The 25312-nt window shown below is 39.8% G+C and overlaps 1 protein-coding gene across 1 annotated transcript; it reads left to right on the top strand.

The window, feature by feature from the left end:
* LOC124638727 (wiskott-Aldrich syndrome protein family member 3) lies at positions 1 to 25305 on the top strand. The gene is made up of 10 exons (XM_047175779.1): positions 1 to 241; positions 16745 to 16901; positions 18501 to 18652; positions 19011 to 19279; positions 20502 to 20685; positions 22258 to 22389; positions 23260 to 23422; positions 24145 to 24269; positions 24499 to 24738; positions 24999 to 25305. The coding sequence occupies exons 2-10, from the start codon at positions 16780 to 16782 to the stop codon at positions 25190 to 25192; spliced, it is 1581 nt and encodes a 526-aa protein (XP_047031735.1). The 5' UTR covers positions 1 to 241; positions 16745 to 16779; the 3' UTR covers positions 25193 to 25305.
* Positions 25306 to 25312: the final 7 nt, after the last annotated feature.

Below are 25312 nucleotides of genomic sequence, written 5' to 3' on the forward strand. Positions count from 1 at the left end.
TAGCGGACTCGTAGATTTGGTTGGATCATACTATACATTTCAATTCAACGCTGCCATTTTCGTTTTGTGGCACGGTTAAAGCGGCGGTCTGAATGTGAATTTGCTGAAATATCTAGCATTTATTTATTTACAAAGTGAGGAAAATATATTGTAGTGGGATTGTTTTCTCGTAAAACATCAAGAAGTGGCGATTACAGTGTTTATACCACCGGATAATTGTTGACTTCATTGGGTGGAAAGGGTGAGTAGGTACTTTATATCAATATTTCGGGGTTTTACAGCTTAGTAATCTTTCCTTATGTTCCGACACCTTTCTCATAAGATTGGCCGGAGTTACCTCATTACCCTCTGCAGAGTTATATGCCATTTATGTATACTTTTTTGTATTCGCAATTGGCTCGCTAAAATGGGCGTTGTGATGAAGAGTGAAGGTTTATCATTAGATAAATCGTCACCGCGCCTTTTAATGATGCTATTTACTTAGTCAGGAATTGTAAGCAACGTCTTATGTTATCACATCGCTTAATTTGTTAAGTTTTTGACATAATTTGAGGCTTTATCAGTAGAAACAAATTACCGATGTAATGTGGATTCGATTGTACCGCAAATAAGGTTTACGTGAGTATAATCCGTTCATCCCGTGGGGGCACTGTATTAATAATCATATTCCCACTAATTTATATCATGTGCATTCAAAATAAACAATAGTAATCCTTGTTGAATATCTATATCAAAAACTATAATGTAAAAAGCACATTCCCACTATTGTAACAGTGTCATAATGTTTATTAGACATCTTAGTTATGATTCACAGAACTTCCATCTCTGCTTGCCTATAGGTACATGCCTACATCCTACCTACATTATAATATATTTTGCTCTCATAATAGACAGGACTATTGAAGTTTCTTATTGATTTCCTATTAGCAGTATGAGAGAAAACATTTTGGGTATTATCAGGTACAGTTTGTTAAGGTTAGGCAAGGAATCTTCTGTCAATAATTAAGTCAGAATACATTGAAATCCATATTTAATAGAACAAGCACTTCACATAGCAACCAGGTAACATAACATTGTTCCCATACACATAAAACAAAACCCCATGCTTATAGTATTTTTTAAGCTATGTTTTTACAATTATCCTCTAACTATGTGTAGTACACAACAAAAGTGACATAAATAAGGAAAACTTTGGCTTAAAGCCAGTTTACTTGAACAGCATTCTCACCTGCTAATCTAACTACAATAGACAGCGTTTTAAAATTCATTAAACCTTTGCAGTGACACATTTGAGTACAACCTTCATACATGTGACTATGGCTAATGCATAACAGTTGTAGATATAGTTATTGATGCATTTTGCTTAACAGCTGTGTTGTTGTTGACAATTCACTATTGTTTATTTTTCTGTTTGTAGTTTGGTTGTCATAAGAACTGATTGTACACAGTCTTTTCTGTATGAATTTGGAAGAGCGGGTGTGTTTGAGGGAGCTTTCAGCATTTTATTGCATCATGGTAGAGCAGATATTCTTTTATGATGCGGCTAATGAGGGATATTTTATATTGGTTTCAATAATAACCCCAAGTGTTCTGGAGGTTTACTTCCATTGTTTTAGAGGTAATACACACAAATACCACAATCATGTAATAGACTTCAGATGGTATTGCTGCTGAGCATCAAAACATTTTTTTTACACAATAAATATTTATGTTACCCATATGGGATGCAATAGCAACTTCTTTCAAATCAGTTGATTTATAAAATGAACACAGTAAATTAATATCAAACATAAATCTTATTTCCGATGTCATCATACCTATTCCATTGCAAACCATCAGCATTGTTACTACTAATTTAACTATTAGTGATAGTGAATATTTTAATTATACAATTGATTACCATATTCTTGATTAGCTGTAAACATGCAACTACCTGACTGGTTAATGAGTATTTTACTGAAGTCATTAGCAGGGAACGAGTTTATAAATTAAGTGTAACATGCACAAGTAACAAATGTAATTATTGAATTAGAAATAATCAATAGTTTAATATGTATTGGCATTAAATGATTGCTAGCATATAAATACCAATTAGATGAATTTTATTTTAATTATTTAAAGTTCTCCAATTTTGCTGTGTGCAGAGCAGAAGAGAGTGTCAGATACTTATATCCACCCATATACTTTCTTTCTGTACCTGTTCTGTGTTCAATTGGTTCTGTACCATTGGTTACCATGGCTTCAGTAACTCTATTAAACACTTGTCCAGAAGTAAAAATGAAGACTTTCAATTTTTTTAATAACATTGACTCAGTGTCCCAGTGCAAGGTCATGTTTTACCTTAACCACCACATTTTCTAACTCCTTCCCCTTTATTGTACATAATTAATGTAAATAAACCCAGCGGCTAGTCCACACGGCACTCATTATGCGCTAGTCGACATCCTCCCGCGACCACGTGACTCGGGAACGGAAGCTAAGCGTTGACGCCTGAGATGCGTACGCGCAGACCCGTGTTGACTAAGATATTATTGTAGTTGTAATGCTTTACATTGTTGATCTGTTGTAGTTACAGTTGAACTTGTAGGTTGATGTATAATGACTAATTTTGATATGTAAATTGTAGTTTTCTTTGTTAGTTATCAAAGACATGGCTCTTCTCAGGCCCTAGTTCACTGACAGCATAAACTTTAGAAAAAGGGACGTTCTTGTTGTCGCTGTACATGGGCCTGAGTATTTTTGATTTGGTTGGTTCCAACTTGTTCCTTGAAAAAGCATTTCAATTTCAATGCCACTATCAGACGAAATACATTCCGTTTTACTCTATGTTTTTTCCTAACAAATAAGTTTTCGTCTAGACATAAAATGCATCTAAAAAGAAATCAACTATGTTGTAAATAAAAGTAATGCACGGAATGCGATAGTACGTAATATTTACTCCACTAGTTAGCAAACCTATCTCGCAATGTCCACTGCTCCAGATTCAACTAAACGTTTTAAAGAAACAAACTTCGCTACCAATAACTGAGAATCCACAGAGCAGCGCAGGACAAGTCGGCTGCAGACTGCATTACTCAACCGCAATGATCTATTGATTTCCGCAGACACGCCTACGACGTGACACCTAGTTTGTTAGAAAGTTACGAAGAAATGCCCTTGGAGACTGCCTTGAGGTTTTTTAATAAGCTCTCGTAACTGAGATGCTAATGACCGCTGCGGAGGATAAAGTAATAAGGCTATTTTCAGTGAAAAGCGGGGAATCTGCTGAGTTATAGCAACCAAAGACGCTACTGAAAATTTTCTAATTTTAATAATAATTGTCGTTATAGACTGTCCATGCAATATAACAGATGATTTATCATTCAGATGTGCATCACTGCACTCAATAAAGACCAAGTAACAGTATCGTAGAAGAATCACGCTATTGTCGAAATTATTCACCATCGACGCGTGAAATCGTAAACGATGCCGCACGCCGATTAACGTACCGTAAGACTGAATGAAATGTACGGCTTTACACGAGTTCTTAGGACGACAAATGTCTCTTTTCAATTAAGTATTGATTCAGGAATCTTTTGGATTCGATTTAAGGATTCAATCAAATCAAGCTCGAAGCTTAGTGCCCATAATTCTGTAAGGTATTAAGAATCAGATATTCTTAAGTCTTCATTCAAAACTGTCAGTAGTCGGCGCCATCGACTGCATGCCATTACATTTGATACGTGTCCATCAAGTAAAATGATCTCATTTAAATAAAATAAAGGTGCCTGTGCAGTGGGGCGTGACAACTCCGAAATAAGCAGGCTGATACATCTATCTATTCAAAACTTAGAATAGTGTATTTTTCGTACTTGTATATGTATAATTGCTCAAGATTCTATGGAGCACAAAATCTGACCACTGCTATTAGCAATCCACGTGGATGGAAATACCATAACATTGCACAAGAATATGAACTTCCTCAATCCTTTTTGGAAACCTCAAAACTTGGACATGGCATGCAATAGTCGTCAATGTAAACGCATAATCATTATAACCGATATGTGTTGCTATGTTCTCTATATAAGTCTGATCGTTGGATAAAAGAGCGTACATTTAGTATTCAAGATTGCATTATGAGTGAAACATTGCACTACCCAACAATTAGACATTTCTAATTGGGCTATTGTACGTTTCTTGTACATTCTACGTGTGCTAAATTATCTGTGGCCTGAATCTTAATGAGATTATTTCAGATGCTGTCTGGTTCGCTGTTTTTACTATCATGATTTGGAGTCTGGTTAGGTCTAACTGGATTACTTGTTTGAACCACCAAATGGCACAAATCCTCAATTTATTTGTGATCCAGAAGATCAAACTCTAGCTTGTTTTCACTGTTTGGAAATAATACGCTTAATAAGCTTGGATGGGTTAGTGTCCGATTATATTATTGATGTCAGGCTTACCCATAATTACATAAGTCTTTCCTAGTTTGTCTGTTTCAAAGTATTCCCATTTGTAGTTGTGACATTTATACAGGCTCATGAGTCATTACGTCATTTGTTTGTTATTAATTGGTGCCGCTTTACGACCAGCATACAGGAATTGAAGTCAGAGTCTAGTCACACATGTTTCGTAGTCAACGAACTTTTCTCGATCAATTTAAGTTTTTGTACGTCTGAAGTTCGATCTAAGAAACGTGTTTCACATAACTAAGTCGGTGTGTCTCCCTACAAAAGATGCATATTCATGGATGGTGACTCTTTTTCATCCGCAACTTTTTAATAGGTGTTTTTTCGAGTATGTATGTACATGTGTAGGCTATTAGTAAATTCCTACTAGGTGTACTAATCAGGGTAATCAGCTAATTGCATCTTAACGTCGCCTCATTACTCCCTTAGTACTTAATCCAATTATTGTTGGTAAACCTGCGACTAATTACTTAAATACTGCCTACACGTGTAATGCCGGACAGAATGTCAACCTGGGAATTTTAATATACGTACCTCATGTGTAGATAGGTACTTCTGTTTTTGCGAAGATCCATTTGGTAAACAATATACTTGCATCCAATTCTTTGTCAGTTTTTTTTTAAAGATCCAGAAATCCTGAAGTGCATTTCATTTCGCGGCATTTGTTTTCAGTATTATTTCTATCATGCCTTAGGATAGACATAATCAGTCTCGCGCAAGGATCGTTTGTCCCATTGTTTGGCGAACAACTTAAAATGAGGAAACTACTGAAACATACGTACCTACTTCGCATATTCAGTGTTATGAATCAATTAATAAAAGCAATTCTTTTCCTGTATATTTCATAAATAAACTGGGGAACTATGGAATTGATCAATAAAATTACCAATACAGTTAGGTATCCTTTTGCAAAATATACTACTAAATGGTCCTAAAACTGTTTTTCTTGCGTAATTTGCTCTCAGGATGCCATTGAAACAATAGTTGTGCTGGAACAGTCGTCGCTGCTAGAGCCAATGAAATATAGATAAAAAGTCTGAGGAAGTAAGAACAGAAACTGCATAGCGGCACTGAAATCTGACGCAAATATTACTAAAGTTTGTAAGGTGCCTTCTCTCTGAATATTTGATATGCTAGATTGGGTAGCTAGACAGATACATTAAAAACTCCAAATTTCATCTTATTTGATAATTCACTTTCGCTGTTCATCTCAAATGATTTTTTCTAGCTGAATTACACACTGGTCTTTCAACTTTATTACATTTCAAATACATGAATATGCTTATTATAATTAAAAATAAGAACATGTTTTTATTGCATTTCTCTGTACAGGATTTAAAATGTGCAATCGTACGAGACGGGCTGCTCTAGTTAGTGACGTATCAGAGCGGTATCAAACGCACGCCATAGCACAGTAGGTTATGTTATCTACAATGCTACTGGCAACAATCGACTTTATTTGTAGCGTGACAATAGCTATAATGCTTTGTCTAACTGCCATGGCGCTAAGGGTGGGGCTATAGAGGAAGCGAGCCACACTACGGAACTGCAACCCGATAGTACTAGTCATTTGCAGTTCTAAATTTACTTCTTGTCTATAATAAATATCAGATTTCATGATATCTTAAGAGTGAAAACATGAGACAGTTAAAATTACGTAGATATTATGTTAATCTGTTCGTGAAGATTAGAAACTAGCGGATGACATCATAACTAGGAAGTTGTAATCGCTTATGAAAGTGACAGTGGAATGAATTAAAGAGCATCCTCGTTTCTTAAAATATGTATTAGCATCGGCATCTAATCATGTATTTATGACAGAACAAGCCAATACATCATTTTCATTTCCTCTTTTGACATATAAATGAATATGGAAGACTTGAAAGGCCTATATTAGTCGCGTTTATCAGCACCTGACCCAAAATCGTGCAGAGAAAACTGGTCAGTAATTCGATACTGTCAATTAGTCAACGTCAATGGATTTGCACGTCGTCTCAACGTCTCATTGCGTGTGCGCATGTTCGTGGCTCTAAACTGTTAATTTTCTATCGGACCGCTGTGACAGAATAGTTTCGACTTAATTATTTAAAAATGTTAAGCGACTGTCAGGCTGTCTTGCATAGATCTCTTTGATTAATCGATTTGATATAATTTGTGATGGCGGTCATAATGTAGTGGCTTTGTGCAGTGCAATATGGAACACTACACACACATAGATAACATAGATAGATTTAAGTTTTTTATATACTAACAATGTTTGTACAATATAATATGTATGTTAGTCTTTAAGGTATTTATCTATGGGCCTTTGATGCCTGATAATAAAGATGATTTGATTTGATTAATACCGACACTTTGGAAAGTATAGCCAAATCAACTGTTGAATATAATAATTAGTTTTAATTAAAACACTTACATAATCCTTAATCTACGATAGATCTCTGATCACGCTGCATAATTACTGAATTTATCCACGTCGATAATTATTCAAAAGGAGAGATATCCGATACGCAAAAATTGCAAGCAAAGATAGCCTAATCGTTTCATATAAATCTTTTGCGGAAAGAATACCCGATGAGCATGAAAACTACAGTATGTTCGTAAAAAATGCATCGTGCCTGCAGTTTTAATCGTCCATTGAATTCTTTATAATGCAAATCGTTTTTTACGGCCCAGTTTTAAATTGATTGCCTTGTTTTCAGGTCGATAGCTTTCAGTTATTATTCATCCGGTTCGGTATCGTGATCGGGGATCAGTTTTCCTTTGCAAAAATGGCTCTTGAATACTCTTGATGTGTCTAGTTTTGGTATTACAATGGGAATGCCCTATGACCGCAGCGCTCAAGGAATGCTTTCGTATATAGACATGCTTGCCATAGTAGCAGGATCCTTTGAGATCGTGTGTTGTAAACTTTAAGGAAGAAGCAAGCTAATATTCAGCGCTAATGCTAATACACTCATCGTTACGATTATAAAGAAAAAAAATAATTTAGTCCTGTAGAAAAATTCTAAAAGGGCTGTTGATACTTGACATGTGAGAATGTACTAAGTTTCCACTTTAAAATCTTCTTTACGACTATCCAATTGAAAACGTCGCAGCTATCTCGGTGGAATACTTTTATCTGATATTCCTACGTATTTATCAAAGCAAACGAGCAAATTATCTAATTAGGTGGGACTTCGGGCGCAAATTCGCGCAAAAAATCTCTCGATCTCGATATATTTAGGTCTTGATTGAAATCAATAAGCATTTAAGCACCTACCTATTGTATTGCCTCTGCTCTGTCTGTCTTGTCTGAGATACCAACTTCTTGTTCAAGTCGTGTATTGGTGTTTAACTCTCAAAGTTTCGCCCAAAGAAGCTTGTACTCCCAAATTTTGTGATGTAAGAGATCTTCAACAAGATTTTAAACTTTACGTGGATTACTTCGCCATTGTTCTTCAGTTTCAAATTACTGGAGGCACTTACTACGTTTAAGTATTGTAGCAACTTTGTATTTTCCGAGGTGTGGTAGACTCTTACCGGTAGTTTGTACATTATTATTCCAATCGCATTTCCGATGGTATTATTGCAAAGCTAATAATGCTGGCCTTCGTTATTAGCAACTTGTATATTACATGATCAGGTAGAATTATAGGAGTATTTGTCCATTAGGATTAACTGCCACCTAAACATGATGCTTAGTTTTAATCTTGAATAATATATGTAATATCGTTTCGTTGCGTAAGATTTAATACATTACGATAATTAAATCGCCTATAAATATGTATTTGCACGTTAGAATCAAATTAATCACTATTAACCTGGTGTTATACGGTCACTTGATTACGTAGCTATTGAATAAACATTTTATTTACCCAAAAACACGAGATTTCTCCTCATAATCAATTCTCATAACATGTCTTTCTAAGCTAGAAGGTCAAACAAAAAAGATCCAAAGCATCGATCTTGAATGATCTTGACCTTTGCAGTGCACCATCCTTAAATTGTCTGCCTCGACTCTAAGGTGAATTATTCTCATCCCGGGGGCCATGCAATACAGCAGCGGTTCCCGAATTCTTTTGGCTTCGGAACCCTTTTCGTTTCACCATTTTTCGGCGGAACCTTACCTTAAGTAAGAAGTAAACTAAAAACGTAAATACACTTAGGTACGGCTCGTAGCGTGTGGTAGCGCACCAAATGGTTATATGGTTAGAGACATATTCATTATACTCAGGCGTAGCATGGCTACCTATCTGCCACAAAGGCCAGAAAACAATTTAGCCGCCCTTGACTTTGTGTATTACCTATGTGTATAGTTTTCAGTTTGAAGACTGACAAAGTAAACGCAAAAAGAAATAGATTGGGTTTGTACAGGTGCGAGGCAAGCGAGCGCGATTTTTTTTAACTAAAAGAAGAAGTTCCAAGCACCCGCTAGCATTGAAAGACATTCAGTGGTAGCCGGTATCGCGAGCGAAGCGAGCGCGAATTTTTTTTAGTTTAAGTACCTACACAAAATAAACAAAACCACTGTAAATTAATAAGGTCTCAAAAAGTACAATCCACAAAAAAAGCAAATGCCAATGAATAAGCAGCTAGCGAAGAAAGCGCTATTGCTTTTTCTGAACCAGAGGAATAATAAATAAACATCAAAGGAAAACTCGACGCAAGAGCGCGAAATTTTTTCTGTGTTGGATACTTGAGCAATGAAACGAACCTACATAAAAGCATCACACGTAACATGGAGTCGCGAGCGAAGCGAGCGCGAAATTTTCGGATTCGCGGAGGTGCAAAAATTGGAAATAATGTCACACTTTCATTCATGGTAAAAATAGCCACTGGAAATACTCGTATGCCGTTTCATTTCACGTCCTGTCAAATGTATGAAAACGTATAATCCTGGCGATGAAATAAGCCTCGCTACCTACTTTTGCCGATTGCCGAAGACCTTAAGATTAAGAGATTAAGTTAATCTACAATTTGTTAAAAAACGGAATTTAATTATCTGCTGCCGTGGCCTTCCCCCGCCACTTGTCGCGAAAGTACGAGACTTACACTCCCGAGTGGTACCAACCTACATGGTGCCAAAATGGAATTTTGGAATGCAATATTTAAAACAATTTAATTAAAAATGAATAATAATATAATATTGTCAAAAGTGAAACGATTTACCATATGGAAATCTTGAATTTTCCACGGAACCCCTGAGGGCCTGTCACGGAACCTCAGGGTTCCGCGGAACCCCATTTGGGAACGGCTGCAATACAGTCACGGAGCCCGAGTGTGGAGTATCCCCGCCTCAGTCGGGTGTCCCGTTCATGAATGCATTAGGAAAGCGGATATGTCAATTTGATCCCGCACTCGTGCCCAGTGTAATGTCGCCATGCCGTCTGTTTGGATCATTCCTGTACGGTTAGCAAAGGGTTGGTGATCGTAAAATTTTATCATCGTTGTCACTTTGGTACTGTGTTGGTACACTGGAATCTGTATTGAAATATTTTCGATTCGTATTGTACTGTATTAGATGCTGTTTTCAAGTTTTGAGGAATGCAAAACTTACAAGATTGAAGAAAGGCTTATGAAATAATTCGGAGAGATTTGTAGCTTTCTCTGATTAGATTAGTTTTGGCTCAAATTAATAAATTAAATAGTTAGTATTCAAGCTCCGAACCTTCTTAAGTATTCGTCTCCTATTTCTACAATCACTTTTATTTCTTGAAATTGACTTCACGTGCCGTACTTGATTGCGCCAATGTTGAAATTGGTCGTCTCGTTCATTTCATTTATGTATACGTCAGGCGTTATTGTATCTGCACAATTGTCTACAATTAGCCTAATAGTATTTGATGATCTAACATTTTAACTATTTGTAACCTATTGAATATCTGCTAGACACGTATTATTACCTATGTATAATATGTTGTTTAAAGGTGTCTTGCAATATATGGTCTTGTCTTTGTATGCTTCTTTAAAGGTCTTTTAGAATGAATGTCTGAAGGATATCAATTTTCTTAAGAGCTCCAAGACTTGGAGAACAATAAGAAAATTGATTGCTACCATCCTTTGTAGCGTTTATGCGACATTGAAACGGTGACTATTTAGAAGTGTTACATCGCTATTCTAAAAATCTTCTGTTTAAATGACGATTAGTAGGTGAAAGTTTACAACCATTCTAATAACTTCGATGGCATAACAAACATTAATCCTATGACCTTGTAGAGCTGTGAACTCGCTGTCAGTATGTCCCTAAAAATACCATTAGCGGACGTAATGTGTCAGTTCCGTTAGTTTCGCAAAACGCAGGATAATCTAATCATGCGCGGGCGCAGGACATACGCGTCATGTACAGAATATAACTGGTGTGAACACTTATGAATCAATTTGTTGTTGATCGAATAATGATCTTTGTTTTGTTGTATTGTTCTAGTTATGTAATGGCTTGATAAGTTGATTAAACGTGAAAGTACTCTATCTATTATAATTATTATGTTACTTAAAATATCATAATTTTGTGCTTTTCTCTGCTGCAAGCGGTAATGTGAGTTAAACGGCGAAATTATTTGCCTTATAGCTGGTAGTACAATATACTAACATGGGTGTGTTCACATTCCAATAACCATTGAAATAACATTAAATCATGTTATACTAGTAAACAAATGATAAGATATGTTAGCAGACCATATAGCAACCACGTCATAACTGTACAAGATGAGCTAACCAGGATTATAGACTATTCAAATATGTGTACTTAGTTAAAGGAGTAACAGACAAGTCCAATCTTTGACCTTGTGCTGTAATTATTAATTATATTCTGGATTCTGTCCAGGGAAAAGGCTAGGCATAATCCTAAATCAGGTCTCGAAATGTGTTGCCAAAAACGAATCTGAAAGCCCTATCTTTTACCTTAGAATTTAGTTATTTCACATCTTGTGTAACACCAGTTTTAAAAGTTAGCGGCATCGGACATACATATTTGGCGCGGCAGATTAGCAATCGGCTCCTGCGCTGCCCTATTTGCTTAAGTAAAGTTAAGTACTGATTTAAGCAAATATTCACATAGCCTAGAACTACTTCCACCTAAGTCTGAAGTGTTTATGCTTGTGTGATTTATTATTTCTGCTACCTACATTACATTATGTGTTCCCAGCGTGGGACAGCGTGTATTAAATAAATCTCACCGAAGGTACAGCTAAGAGCGATTAGTGGATGCTAAACTTGGAAAACTAAATGACGTGCGGAGATGTCATAGTGTAAAATCTTCTGAGAAAGTAGTGTAGCCTTCTTTGGAAACCGCACATTAAAAAAAAGCACCAATCAATCACGGCCAATCTTTAGCAAATGTTTCAAGGAATCCGAATGCCTGGTTAGGTCACCTGAACTGATCTTTTTGATTACGCCCACCTTACGTGGTTGACCTAGAAGATCCTGACCTACCAGCTTTATAGCATCTCTGCTCATCTTTCCTTCCTCCGTGATGGTGAAGCTAATTCAAACGTACGCGATTACCGTGTGGCTAGTTACGGGACCGGTAGGACTGCTTCTCAAGCCTATTTGTTTAGTTAGACATTACAGACTCTTCTACTAAGTGATGCTCTTAGCTATGAGCAAATAGTACTTCATTTCTAATTAGTATCCGTGAATATACACCATGAATCAAAATAATCCGACATGGTTTATGTATAAATTAATTGATCAGCTTTGAGTATTGGCATGGGAGACCCAAAATTAACAATCTAGTGACGCACAAAAGATGACCAGTGACCTAAATACGGATAAAACAGGACTCTCCTAGGAACGAACTTAATTGATGGATGGTACATACCCATGTTATTTAGTCCTAAATTGCCAACATTCATTATATACCACTCCACTAAATAAAGGTCATTGACTTGACCTAACAATTTTGGAGAAATGTACACGCTAACCAATTTAGCGTTCGCCTGATAAGGGTATCAACTGCCTAGTTAGTTTAAATCTACGCTATCAGATTACGCGTCTAGCAATTAAGTTCGTAATAGTATTTGTGTTTAAGGTTGAAAATCCTGATGCTTATGACGTAACATCTTCAAGGAGCGATGATGTCAATCCTAGTATGATAGGCATAACCAAGTTGAGAATGCAACTATTGCATGCTGATGTTCTAAGTCTAAGCATAGATAATGTTCTTGCGTGCATTTTAAAATGACTTTTTATCGATCATCAGCGTGATTTATCGCGTTTTTTTTTTCATAGTTAAATCACGTAGAACTGCGTATTGCTTAGTTCCAATTCGTGCGTTTATCAAATCATTCGGAATTCTATTTCAATCAATGACTGTGTGTTTCTTAAGTTTTTTTGAGAAATCTTCGGAAATTGTTCCTTCTTCTTCTTCCTTTGCTTCTTCAAGTTCAGGTAAGTTAAACGTGTATATTTGGTCTTCCAGTATGTTTCTCAGACCTAAAGTTAGTAATATTATTAGTTTGCCTACCATTGCTCCCAAGCTTTATCGTTCTATTTAATTCACTTTCATGGTCAATCGAAAGGCTTTCATGACGACTGCTTAATCAATTATTTCTATTACCTAAATAATTTCATAACTGTTATAAATAAACTATCAAACGAATGATCTAACGATCGGTTATTGAATAGGGAAGTAATAATCATAAACATAAAGTAATGAAGTTACCTAGGTAACATTAGTTATTTATAACAAGGTTTTCAATTTTTAAAGCCTTGTTAGGAAGTCAAACATTATCACTAGGCTTACAGGGATAAAAATTAAATGAATGTATTTCTGAAATCGTATTGGAAGATCAATAGCTTAGCAGCTTCTTAATCCACTCCGAATGACTATCATCTGCCTAGCCTATCCTTCTTACTATGTTGCTTGGGTTCGACTTCAAGTCTTACTATGTTCCACTTCTAATGATATGAAATTAAAATAAATTGTAATATGTTCAAAAATAACAGTTGCCCTGTGATTCACGAAACTGGAATAACGGAACAAATAGTACGATTGCTGTAATCGCTGCAGTCATTGTGATCTAATTGCTAATGTGACTAATTACTACTATTGTATCATAGTAAACGTGGGAAGTTTGTATTACACGAGCACTGAACATAGAGGCGATAACAGGTCATTTGAAGATTCATCTGACGAAGTTGATGAAGTTTTGGACAAATGATGTCGAAATTTTTGCTTGCAATTTGAATTTGTGAAGCCACTTTCGAAATGCAAATGAGTGAGAGATGTATTTTGGTTTTAATTATTCAGTTTATTAATTAGAATTTCAAATCGATACCCACAAACAAGCAGGTATCCGTGGTGATGGTGATGAATATCAATCTCCGTCAATCTCGTGTAGTGCGTCTCCTGGATACACTACAACATATTATTATACTGTTACAGTTGGAGCATTAACAGCAATAACAGTTAGCATTATGATTTAAATCTGCATTGCCACATACCGTTTGGTTCTATATTGTTTTGATTCGGCACGGCGCACGCCGCTGACATTTCGTAACGAAGCCATTCTGCCATTCATTTAATGCCAGTAGTCTTGATGCAAACCTTTGTTCAGGAGGCATAATCGATGCTGTAACATCCAATTATACTCAAAATGACTCAGTATCTTTGTTGTTATAGTCTAGATTTGTGAAATTCATCTGCGAAAATGCAGCTTCTGCAATGCGGGAATTTCGGAAAGACTATCATTTGGGTGAAAGTGGCCGTGAAAGACATGTCTGGCAGTCTGTAATACAAGATAAACATACGCTACCAGTAATGCTAGCATACCTACAGACGTCTAGATACAGTCCTATGCCTCTATGCCTTACCTTTAAAAGCATTCCATTATGGCGCGAGAATATCTACCGGAACCGACTTTAATTGCATTGACAGGATTCCTCCTTTCACTCTGGTACCCTTTTACCTCTGGTTCTGCGGTATAAGTAATAGGAATGGCTTCAGAATTCTTAAATGCTATAAGTATAAATCTTTGTAGGTTTTTTTTCTATTACTTTATTTATCGCGTGTCGTGCTGATGAAACGTCTGCTAATCACGTATTGGTAATTGAAGCGTGTCTTTGTGATAGAATCTCGGTTTTGTTACTAATTAATTGTAAATGTATTTCTTTGCTTTATCAGCTGTTATTGTCTGCATTGGATTGAGAATAATGAAATTCTTTCAAGTTATTGTAATCTTCTCAACTTTTTTTTAAGAAACCGGATCAACTATTGCTAAATAATTCTTTTATAATATTATGCAGACCAAAGTCGGCAGTGAGAGATACAAATCATTCTCCCTGCTCTACAAGGTGCTTGACCTCTGTCACAGATGTGACAATTTCAATTTTCGCCTCTATAGCACTTACATCATACCGTCCTAAATATAGTCCGGATAAAAGGTACAAACTGCCACTTGGCTATTTTCGGCATGCGTGGTCCCTTCGGCGGTGACGTGAACGCCGATTAAGGGATTTTCACACGTGAATAGGCACGAATTAACCTTGTTCACCTGTACGATCATATAAGTATTATAAACCTTTTGAAGCTCCTAATTATTATGTTGTTTGGCGATCCTCTCGGACGATACCAACGGCAGTTTAAACACTACAGCTATAAAATATAGCCTAGATACAGTTCTCAGAAAAGCCATCGTTTTTAGCTGCGATAATAAAGGCCATGTGTGTAGTTACTATCGAATTCACAATATTGTCTTAATTTATCTTTAATCTATCTTTGCTTTGTTACCGAGTATTTTCGTTCCCTTTTGTAAAACGAATTGTAGTATTTGAGTAACCAAATCGATTTCTCGTAATCTATAGTCACGAATATTATCGTGTACGGTTAAAGGTCGTATTGCTGTGTTACTTTTGATTAGGCTTGGTTTGATACGATTTGCTGATTGGATCCTTGAAACCAGGCCAGGCTTAGGCTCAGGGTAAAGAAAATACATCAAGATCTTGTCTCAAAGATATATTTGCAGCCGTTGGCTTCAATTTTGCTTGAGACTGGTTTTGTACTGCAGAAGTTAAGAGTAGGTGCTCCAACTGCTATTTTGATAATCTCTACCATATTTTCAATAGTTTTGATTTACCTTCATTGTATACGACTCCCACCTCAAAACCAACCGATTCTATTTGCAGGTTTGCCTTACTTTCTGAAATACAGAGTACCTAATGTATTGTGACCATGATCTTGAAAGCCAATGTTGCCAGTAATAAGTTAATGAGTTACCAGTGAAACCACTAACGGAACTAAAACCCAATTCCCACTTCCACGATAGCCGCACGCAGCCGTCACGCAGTGTAAACGCGCGGATAATTTAATAACGTTTAATTACTAGGAACAAATGGCTGAAAGTTGAAAAAAGCCGGAATTTTCACACTAGCATCACGTATGGCCGTCCTTTATATGGTACAAACTTCCGTCCGCGGTTTGTCGATAAAAATTACGTAGCCTATGTATTAGGTAATCAGAGTCTGGATTCCAGACTATCAATAGAAACCTCATCTTTACATCCATTTGAGAGTGAAGAGGTAACAAAAATATATCGATACTCGCAATATTTTGCTTTCAAAATATAAGTGTGTTGCTACAGTTAACTGCAAATAAGGTGATAATTAAAATTTAATGTTCTTGAAAACATGCGTTTGCGATGTATTCGAGCAATGTATATAGCAATCAAAGGTATCATGTTTTGTCGTCGTGTAACGGGAATCGCAAGATATAAATGAGGAAACGGGTCATTTGCAATATAACTGGCATAAGTTCGAAGTGTTGGTTATAGTATGGGCTATAAACTGAGCATACTGTAGAACATAATATTTTATACACACGCATATTTGGCCTACAATTTCAAGGCTATTTTTACACGTAAATCATTTTTTTCGCGTCCTTAGTTTTCTACGCAATTAATATACCTGTAACCTGTTTTACCAATTATGATATCAATTAACCAATAGTATCAGTAGTAATAACTCTTGTAGAGGAAAACATCTATTTTATTTTCCATTATGTTACATGAGGAATTGATTGTTTACTGCGCCCGGAAAGTTGAGGTTATATTAAAGGAGTTAAATCCAAGTTAGTGTGTTTTGGTATCTATTTGCTCAAAACAAGTTTACTGAATGGGAAAATAGCATGCTCTCACACAATTCCCATCTTCAGATTCCCTTTTTTCATGCCTTTCTCCTCCAGTCAAACCAAACACCTACTGCAGTTGAAGACCAATTCTGCTTACTTGACCTCTATCTACTACTAAAGCCCCATGGACTTACCTAAATGAATTCGCGATTTCTACAATATTTATAAATTGTTTCTTTATTTCCAGTGATGTACACGAGGTAGCAGAGCCGCGCCGCAGCCATGCCGCTGCCGAAGCGCTGCGTGGAGCCCGTGCACGTGTCCCGCGGCACGGTGCCCGAGCGGCTCCAGGTGCCCTCGGAGCTCGAGGCCGTCACTAATGGGACGCTCGCTAACACTGTCAGGTAATATGGAGTATGTTGATCTCAAAAAAGAAGTAGAGAATCATTCCTCCTGCGTCCTAAGGAAACTTCTTCTCGTAAGCGGGATAAAAAGTAGCCTATATGCGGCTGTATTCTGGTGCATAAGCTACGTTACAGCCAAGTTTTAACAAAATTCTTTCAGTAGTCTCCGCCTAAAGGTGTAACAAAGTACACGCACTCGTCAACTTTCGCTTTTATAAATATTAGTTTGATGTGACGTGAGGTGATGATAAAATAATCTTTAATTTAGATTGGTCACAATTTGAGCATAGGACTCAAACAAAGAAGGAATGTATCAATGAGCTAATTCAGCGAAGTTTTATTGAAGACACAGATTGACACGAAAAATGTACCAAATTGTGACTAAAAGGAAGTGTACAATAAAGTCAGCTGACTCAATTATCTGATGCGCTTGTGTCAGTAACATCGGCTACATCTGGTGAACAACCCGATTAGTATTTCCGGAATCGGGTTTTTAACCTTGAATCATGGGGCTTCCCAGTTTTAGGTCGCAACTATGGGATGGCGGGATACATTAATTGGTCCATTTTGATTTGCCATGATCCCTATACTGTGCTTTTATCTTGTATTAATAGAGACGGAAAATACAAAGACACAGAGAAAGTTTTTTCCTGTTTACAAGCGACGTCTGTTGAACACCTGATTTTGTGTAATTTTATTTTATCTAATTTGCTTCCTTTGTGACTTTGATGAACATTAACTGCGGATTTCAATAACTTACATACATATCTGTTGTTTTGCTCATTAAAGACACACTAAGTATATATTATTTTGCCATCGGCTTTATACGAGTAGGAAATGTCAAATTCCTATCTCTAGCAAGAACTTAGCTACATATACCTCCTTCTTTTATACAAATCTTAAGACCAAGCTCAACCGTGCAGGTATGAACAACAATTAATATAACATATAATGTCAATGACGAATGATTTGCGATCTATTTATAGAGCTAACCACTAGGATTACGTCCTCAATAATATGTACCACGTATTTTCCGTTTGCAGTTACGTCAAATAATCTATAAGCTTGAAAAAGGTGTTTGACGTTCGCTTTTTCAGCTTCATTTTGCGTACGAAGGTTACCGCAGATTATATTTTAATAGGAGCTTAAGGTTCTTAATTAAATTACATTACGTGATTACGTTTTGTCCCAGATGTGAGGCAAAATTAAAAATTAGTTTATTCGAATTATAGAAATATGACCATAGTCTATTAATGAACCAAACTGCATGAACATACTTATAGCAGTTTTTATTCCAACCGCAAAAACATAAGTACGCTGCATCCGAAATAAGTTGCAAAAAATGGTTGTGCGCAGCAAAACAGCTAAAATAGTCTCACCTACGTATTTCGGACGTACATATTAATTAAACAAGCCGGTGCCCGCGATTTCTCCAGGCCCTGGTAGAACTAATCCGCGCACTGAGAAAAAAGTAGCCTATAGCATCCCTCGATAAACGTTGTATCAAGCTCTGATTAAAAAAAAGACTGGATATAAAGAGTTATGCTCATTAGCTTTATATATTTCTTCTAATAAAATTCTTCTTTCTAATTTTCACAGGCAATTATCATCCCTATCGAAACATGCTGAGGATATGTTCGGCGAGTTGACGCGGGAGGCGACGAACTTGGCGGAGCGGACGAACGTGCTGCAGGCCCGGATAGACAGGCTGGCTATCAAGGTCACGCAGCTCGACTCTGGTGTTGAGGAAGGTCAGTTACCTATAGAGACTTCTTGAAGAAATACCGTTTTTTCGTCTTTGCTCGCCTGACCACGGCCTTCTGTGTAGGAGAATATAAGTTACTTTTCTCTGAATGACTTTTCTATATCATTTATCAATAATGGTACAGGGTGTTTACAAAGAAAAGAGATTCTAAACTTAACCAATCTTTTATTGAAATAAGTTTTGATTACTATGACTTCAATGAAGAATCTGCGATGACGAATGGATTTTAAAGCGTGATTGGGGATCAAATATACAAACTTATATTTTTGTTTTTAATAGGATTAACTCCAAACTCTCCAAAAAAAATTGTACGGTATACTAACCCAATCCCTTTCATCTTCCAGTATCACTACAAGACATACAAATGCGCAAGGCTTTCCGTTCAGCGCGGTCGTTCCAACAGCAACTATTTTCCCGCAACTCAATGCCCTCGGCCATGCTGTCGACGTACGCGCGATGCGACCGACCCCCTCCATTGGAAATGCTCAACGAGTTCAGAGACGACGGCAGAGATGCCAGAAAGTTCTATACCGATCCTGATTACTTCTTCGAGTTGTGGAGACGGGAGATGCTGCAGGATACTGAGAGGATTCAGCATGATCGGGGGAAGAAGGTGAGATTGAATATTAAATTTATTGACTAACTGCCCCTGTAGGATTATCGTCTCTTGATATCCTAGCACTTGTCGTTCCGTTCACGCTGGGCAGGTGGATGTAGCACTGAACGAAACGTGCCGCATTATAACTGGCTGCCTCAAGCCGACCCCGTTACAAATGCTGCACCCACTGGCCGGCATTGTACCACCATATGTTCGCAGAAGCGTAGCCTCTGGCATCGAGAGAGCCAAACTCGAAACAGACCAACGACACCCCATGCACAATTACACCTCTGTGCCACAACGGCTTAAAAGCCGCAGGGGTTTCTACAAAACCGTTGTTCCTGTCGATGGTGAGGCCTCTCGTGCCAGACGGGATCTTTGGCGATCGAGGAGTTTACTGCCCTCCCCGTTTGTCCCGCTCTTAGAAAGTCTCCCTCCTGGACACGATCTCCCGAGAAGAGTCTGGCAGTCTTTAAACAGACTCCGAACACAGGTAGGCCGGAGCAAAGATAATCGATCCAGGTGGGGTTTCGCGGGCGGGGCGGACCTTGGGTGCGAGTGCGGGGCTGCCGTGCAGACGATGTCCCACCTAACCGCATGTCCACTGTGCCCTGAAACCTGCTCGCGGGAGGACTTAATGAGCGCATCCGGCCGTGCTCTCGCTGTGGCGGAATATTGGGCTGACATAGTGTAGTCTCATATGACATGTCATCGACTCGAAAGAAGAAGAAGCACTTGATATTAAAAGTCTTGATATACATAGTTTGAAATGACTGTATTCTCCTACTTGATTACAATTACTTGATATTGATGAGAGATGTATGAAGGGTGAGAACGCGCGGTGTACTTGATGACCGAAAACGAACTGAACGCAATTACTTATTTTTTATATTGTAACAAATTATAGAAATGATGACGCGTGCGTTTCACTCGGTTTCGTAATTATGTCGAGTGTAACTCGTACAGCCCCTGTTTTCTGAATTTCTCAATACCCAATTTTCGTTCCTAAAATTTATCTTCGTAAACATATGAGAATATTAATAGGAGCTCGCTATGGTATATTGAGTTCGATCTACATGGCAAGAGTCAGTAACAGTTAACGATCTCTTGCATTAAATGCGGGAGGAGTCATGTAAATATTTTGCCATCCAATGAAATACAGGCATAAATGTTCGTCTAATGTGACTGAAAAAAATATTTTCTTTTACATGTTATTTACCTTATTTTTCTGTACCAGATGCGTCAAACCCGCGGCCCCGGCAGCGCAGAGAGCCGCGGCGCCCGGCGCGTGCGGCCGCCGCACTCCACGCGCGACCGCCTCAAGGAGGCCGCCGTCACGCGCGGCGAGCACATCATGGCGCCCAGCCAGCTGCGCCACTACAACATCGAGCCACAGTACAAGCCTGACCCCGTGTATCAGAGTAAGTTATCTGACTAGCACTCCACGCGCGACCGCCTCAAGGAGGCCGCCGTCACGCGCGGCGAGCACATCATGGCGCCCAGCCAGCTGCGCCACTACAACATCGAGCCACAGTACAAGCCTGACCCCGTGTATCAGAGTAAGTTATCTGACTAGCACTCCACGCGCGACCGCCTCAAGGAGGCCGCCGTCACGCGCGGCGAGCACATCATGGCGCCCAGCCAGCTGCGCCACTACAACATCGAGCCACAGTACAAGCCTGACCCCGTGTATCAGAGTAAGTTATCTGACTAGCACTCCACGCGCGACCGCCTCAAGGAGGCCGCCGTCACGCGCGGCGAGCACATCATGGCGCCCAGCCAGCTGCGCCACTACAACATCGAGCCACAGTACAAGCCTGACCCCGTGTATCAGAGTAAGTTATCTGACTAGCACTCCACGCGCGACCGCCTCAAGGAGGCCGCCGTCACGCGCGGCGAGCACATCATGGCGCCCAGCCAGCTGCGCCACTACAACATCGAGCCACAGTACAAGCCTGACCCCGTGTATCAGAGTAAGTTATCTGACTAGCACTCCACGCGCGACCGCCTCAAGGAGGCCGCCGTCACGCGCGGCGAGCACATCATGGCGCCCAGCCAGCTGCGCCACTACAACATCGAGCCACAGTACAAGCCTGACCCCGTGTATCAGAGTAAGTTATCTGACTAGCACTCCACGCGCGACCGCCTCAAGGAGGCCGCCGTCACGCGCGGCGAGCACATCATGGCGCCCAGCCAGCTGCGCCACTACAACATCGAGCCACAGTACAAGCCTGACCCCGTGTATCAGAGTAAGTTATCTGACTAGCACTCCACGCGCGACCGCCTCAAGGAGGCCGCCGTCACGCGCGGCGAGCACATCATGGCGCCCAGCCAGCTGCGCCACTACAACATCGAGCCACAGTACAAGCCTGACCCCGTGTATCAGAGTAAGTTATCTGACTAGCACTCCACGCGCGACCGCCTCAAGGAGGCCGCCGTCACGCGCGGCGAGCACATCATGGCGCCCAGCCAGCTGCGCCACTACAACATCGAGCCACAGTACAAGCCTGACCCCGTGTATCAGAGTAAGTTATCTGACTAGCACTCCACGCGCGACCGCCTCAAGGAGGCCGCCGTCACGCGCGGCGAGCACATCATGGCGCCCAGCCAGCTGCGCCACTACAACATCGAGCCACAGTACAAGCCTGACCCCGTGTATCAGAGTAAGTTATCTGACTAGCCTCTTTGTTTACCAGCTTCAGTAAGGTCGGCTTCCAGGCGATGCAGCTGAGTACAGTTCTTGTAAAACTTGAGGTCGTTCTGCAACTTATTCCATGAACATGTGTGTAATGTGTTCATATACCCCTTCCCCCCCACCAGTTGATACATAAGTGCTGAGTGGCTCGAACAATGTTCCGTGACGACAAAAAGTTTGGGGAGAACTGTACCAAAGTTATATAATAATGCGCACTTCCAAATGTATCAATTAGGTATCTTTCATCCCCCTATTTCCTTATTTTCATACATAAAACTAACAAATACTTTTGTTACAGCGACGAACGTATCGGACGGCGGCTACAGAGCGTCACAGAACCGGCCGCCTTCAGTACAGCCGGCGCGGCCCAACTCCATCGAGATTGAGAACACGCAGAACAGACAGCCCAGGATAACTGGTAATGGACATGGTAAGATTATTGTATTAATTGTACTTATACAGTTGAATCCGTTTATAATGACATCGAAGGGACTTTACAAAAACGTCATACTTACTAAGCGGATGTCATGCAAAGCATATAGTAAAAAATAAAAAATCTCATTTTTCACAAGAACATAAGAGAGATAAATAGAAATAATATGCAATAAGTACACATGTTTGTAAATTTTTCTCTGAATTAAACAAGTCGTCGGTTATCGCATGAATCTCCCGATTATTGTTGAAGGTAGGATGCAGGTCTAGTGTTGCAAAAAAACAGTTTTTTTTTCTAATGTGAAAAAAAATCCTTGAAAAAAAAACCTGATAAAAAACAGTTTTTTTTTCTGGGCCTTGTTTTTTTCAAGAGTATAATAACTCTAAAATTGTTAGGGCTTTTACCGTTAAAGATTACATAATAGAGTCTTAGGTTTATTCTTGAATCTACGGTACTTTTCTGATAAAACAGTACCAAAATTTCATAAAAATATTGGCAACATTCATTGATATTAACTCAATACAAGGAAAATTTTGAAAATTGAACTAAAACTTAGGCTAGAAAAAAAACCAAATTAGAAAAAAAACAACGATGCCAAGTTATGTTTTTTTTCAATAAAGTGAAAAAATACAAATCGTTTTTTTTTTTCATTTTACATCACTATGCAGGTCAGCCGGTCATATATAGGTACAATAAGCGATTATAGGCGAAGTCATTATATCCGACTTTTTATAAAGAATTTTATATGAGCTTCAATATAGACGGAATCGTAATGAATGGGTTCTACTGTATTTCATAGGTATAATGGGATTTTGGGATGGATGTTAAAATACTGTTTTTACAACTACATACATGTTTTTCCCACAGTAATGGTAGCAGAAGAAAGCCCGTACGGTTCGGTGGGTGGCGAGCCGATCTACGGCGGCAGCGGCGCCGGCACCCCGCGCCGCCAGCGCCCCTCCGTGCCGCCGCCCGCGCCGCCCGCGCCCACACACGCCGCCTCGCCGCCGCCCGTACATACACCCACTAGGTATAATACGTGCCTACCGAAATACTCGTACCTTCCGTTCTCGTCAGAAGCTAGGCCCCGATTCTGCTAATGTAATAATATGACAAAATTGTATAGCAATCTAATCGCAATAGCAGTTTTAACCTTATCGTGCAATCTGCTACTAAAATAAGACATCGAATTCCAATGGCATTCGATTGATGTGCCATTGTTCTACCATTTGGTCTGTAGGGTAGTCTGTTTTACAATCATATTGCAATCGTAAATTATTTGTGGACAATATGATTTCTTTATTGAAGCACAGAAGAAACGTTTATTGAAAAGAAAAAATAGTGGAATTACGCTTCAATCGTAATTGAGTCGTTATTGAATCTTAGTTGCATAGCAATCGCAAATCTCAGCCCCTGTTCCTTCATCTTCCGAGCATTTTCCCAAGTATGTTGGGGTCAATTTCTAGGCTAACCGGATGCGGCTGAGTACCAGGAGCGAATGCCCTATCTGACCTCCCCAACCAGGTATTGAGTTACCCGGGCAATCAAGTACCCCTTGGTTAGACTGGTGTCAGGCTTCTGACTACCCATAACGACTGTCAAGGGTGTTCAATGACAACCGGGACCTACAGTTTATTTATTTATTTTATTTATAGATTAACGTGCCATCCGAAACAGAAGCTGGTCCTACATAACATAAACGTATTACGTATTATTCAGAAGTAGTTAACAACTGCTCTGCTTATATTTCAGGTCAGCGCTACCGCCGCCTCCGCCGCCGCCCGAGGGCACGGTGTCTCCGCCCATGATGAACGGCGCCTCCCCCCCGCACCGCACCGCGCTCGACGCACATCTCGACCACATGCACGCCGTTATAGGTAACATAACATAGCAAAATATATAAATTGTGCTAGAGCATTTATGTATTTCTGTTTTTACGTAACCAAAAAACTTTTTTATGACATAATTTTTTTTAAATTTATCGACTATCCGATACCAGTGGTAAGAGAAATTGACAAAAAACAAAAACAAACCACCATATGCCAATATAGTAACAATATTCTAAAGTTTAAGAAAATGTTCGACTGAGCGAAGGTCGTTTCCCAGGTATGATGTCGTCGGAGCAGCCGGACGGGCTGACCGCGCTGGGCGTGCCCGCCCCGCCCGCCGCGCCCCTGCCGCCCGCCGCGCCGCCCGCGCCGCCCCCGCCGCCGCCGGCGGAGGACCGGCCCCGCCCCCCATCGCCCGGCGCGCTGCTGCGGGGGGCGGAGGCGCTCAAGCCGCCCCGCCCCACGCCCGACCCGCAACCAGATCCACGGTCCGATCTGCTCAAGGCTATCCGCGATGGTAAGTCTCCTACTTCGCATCTAGCTATGGGAACTGCGTTCCACACCTTAAAATACTTAGCTTATGTGCTATGTTCATAATGTATCTTTTAAAGTTTAATAGAAACCTGTTAAGTTTTTTTTTTATGAAAGAGTTGTTACTCTTGTTTGTTATTCATGGTGATTTGTTAATCACCATGTGAAACATATCAATTTTGACGTTTATGTAATTTTGTTGTGATTTTCGTTTATGTTCAACGTTATAATGAATTTATTTTTCAGGCATAAAACTGCGTAAGGTCGAGAAGAGATGCGACGAGAACACGGGGCGGTACGACACACTGCGCGGCGCGCCCGTGTTCCTGGACGTGGCCTCCATCCTCGCGCGGCGCGTCGCCGTCGAGCTCAGCGACACCAGCTCCGGCGCCGACTCCGACTCCGACGACTCCGACCAGTGGACCGAGTCCCGCGCGTGACGCCGCGCCTCGCCCCGCCCCGAGCCGCCGCGCCGCCCGCCCGACCCCGCGCCGCCCGCCCCCGGCGAGCCCGTCGCCATCACCCTCAAGCCCGACCCCGCCCCGCCCGCGCCCGCGCCG

The sequence above is a fragment of the Helicoverpa zea genome, chromosome 18 (genome assembly GCF_022581195.2).
Source record: "Helicoverpa zea isolate HzStark_Cry1AcR chromosome 18, ilHelZeax1.1, whole genome shotgun sequence".
In the NCBI taxonomy this organism is placed as follows: Eukaryota; Metazoa; Arthropoda; class Insecta; order Lepidoptera; family Noctuidae; genus Helicoverpa; species Helicoverpa zea.

Excerpts from the sequence above, each read along its gene's own strand:
- LOC124638727 (XM_047175779.1), top strand. The coding sequence starts at position 16,780 with ATGCCGCTGCCGAAGCGCTGCGTGGAGCCCGTGCACGTGTCCCGCGGC. Across the intron at positions 16,902-18,500 it reads ACGCTCGCTAACACTGTCAG|GCAATTATCATCCCTATCGA; the intron begins GTAATATGGAGT and ends TAATTTTCACAG. Across the intron at positions 20,686-22,257 it reads GCCTGACCCCGTGTATCAGA|CGACGAACGTATCGGACGGC; the intron begins GTAAGTTATCTG and ends CTTTTGTTACAG.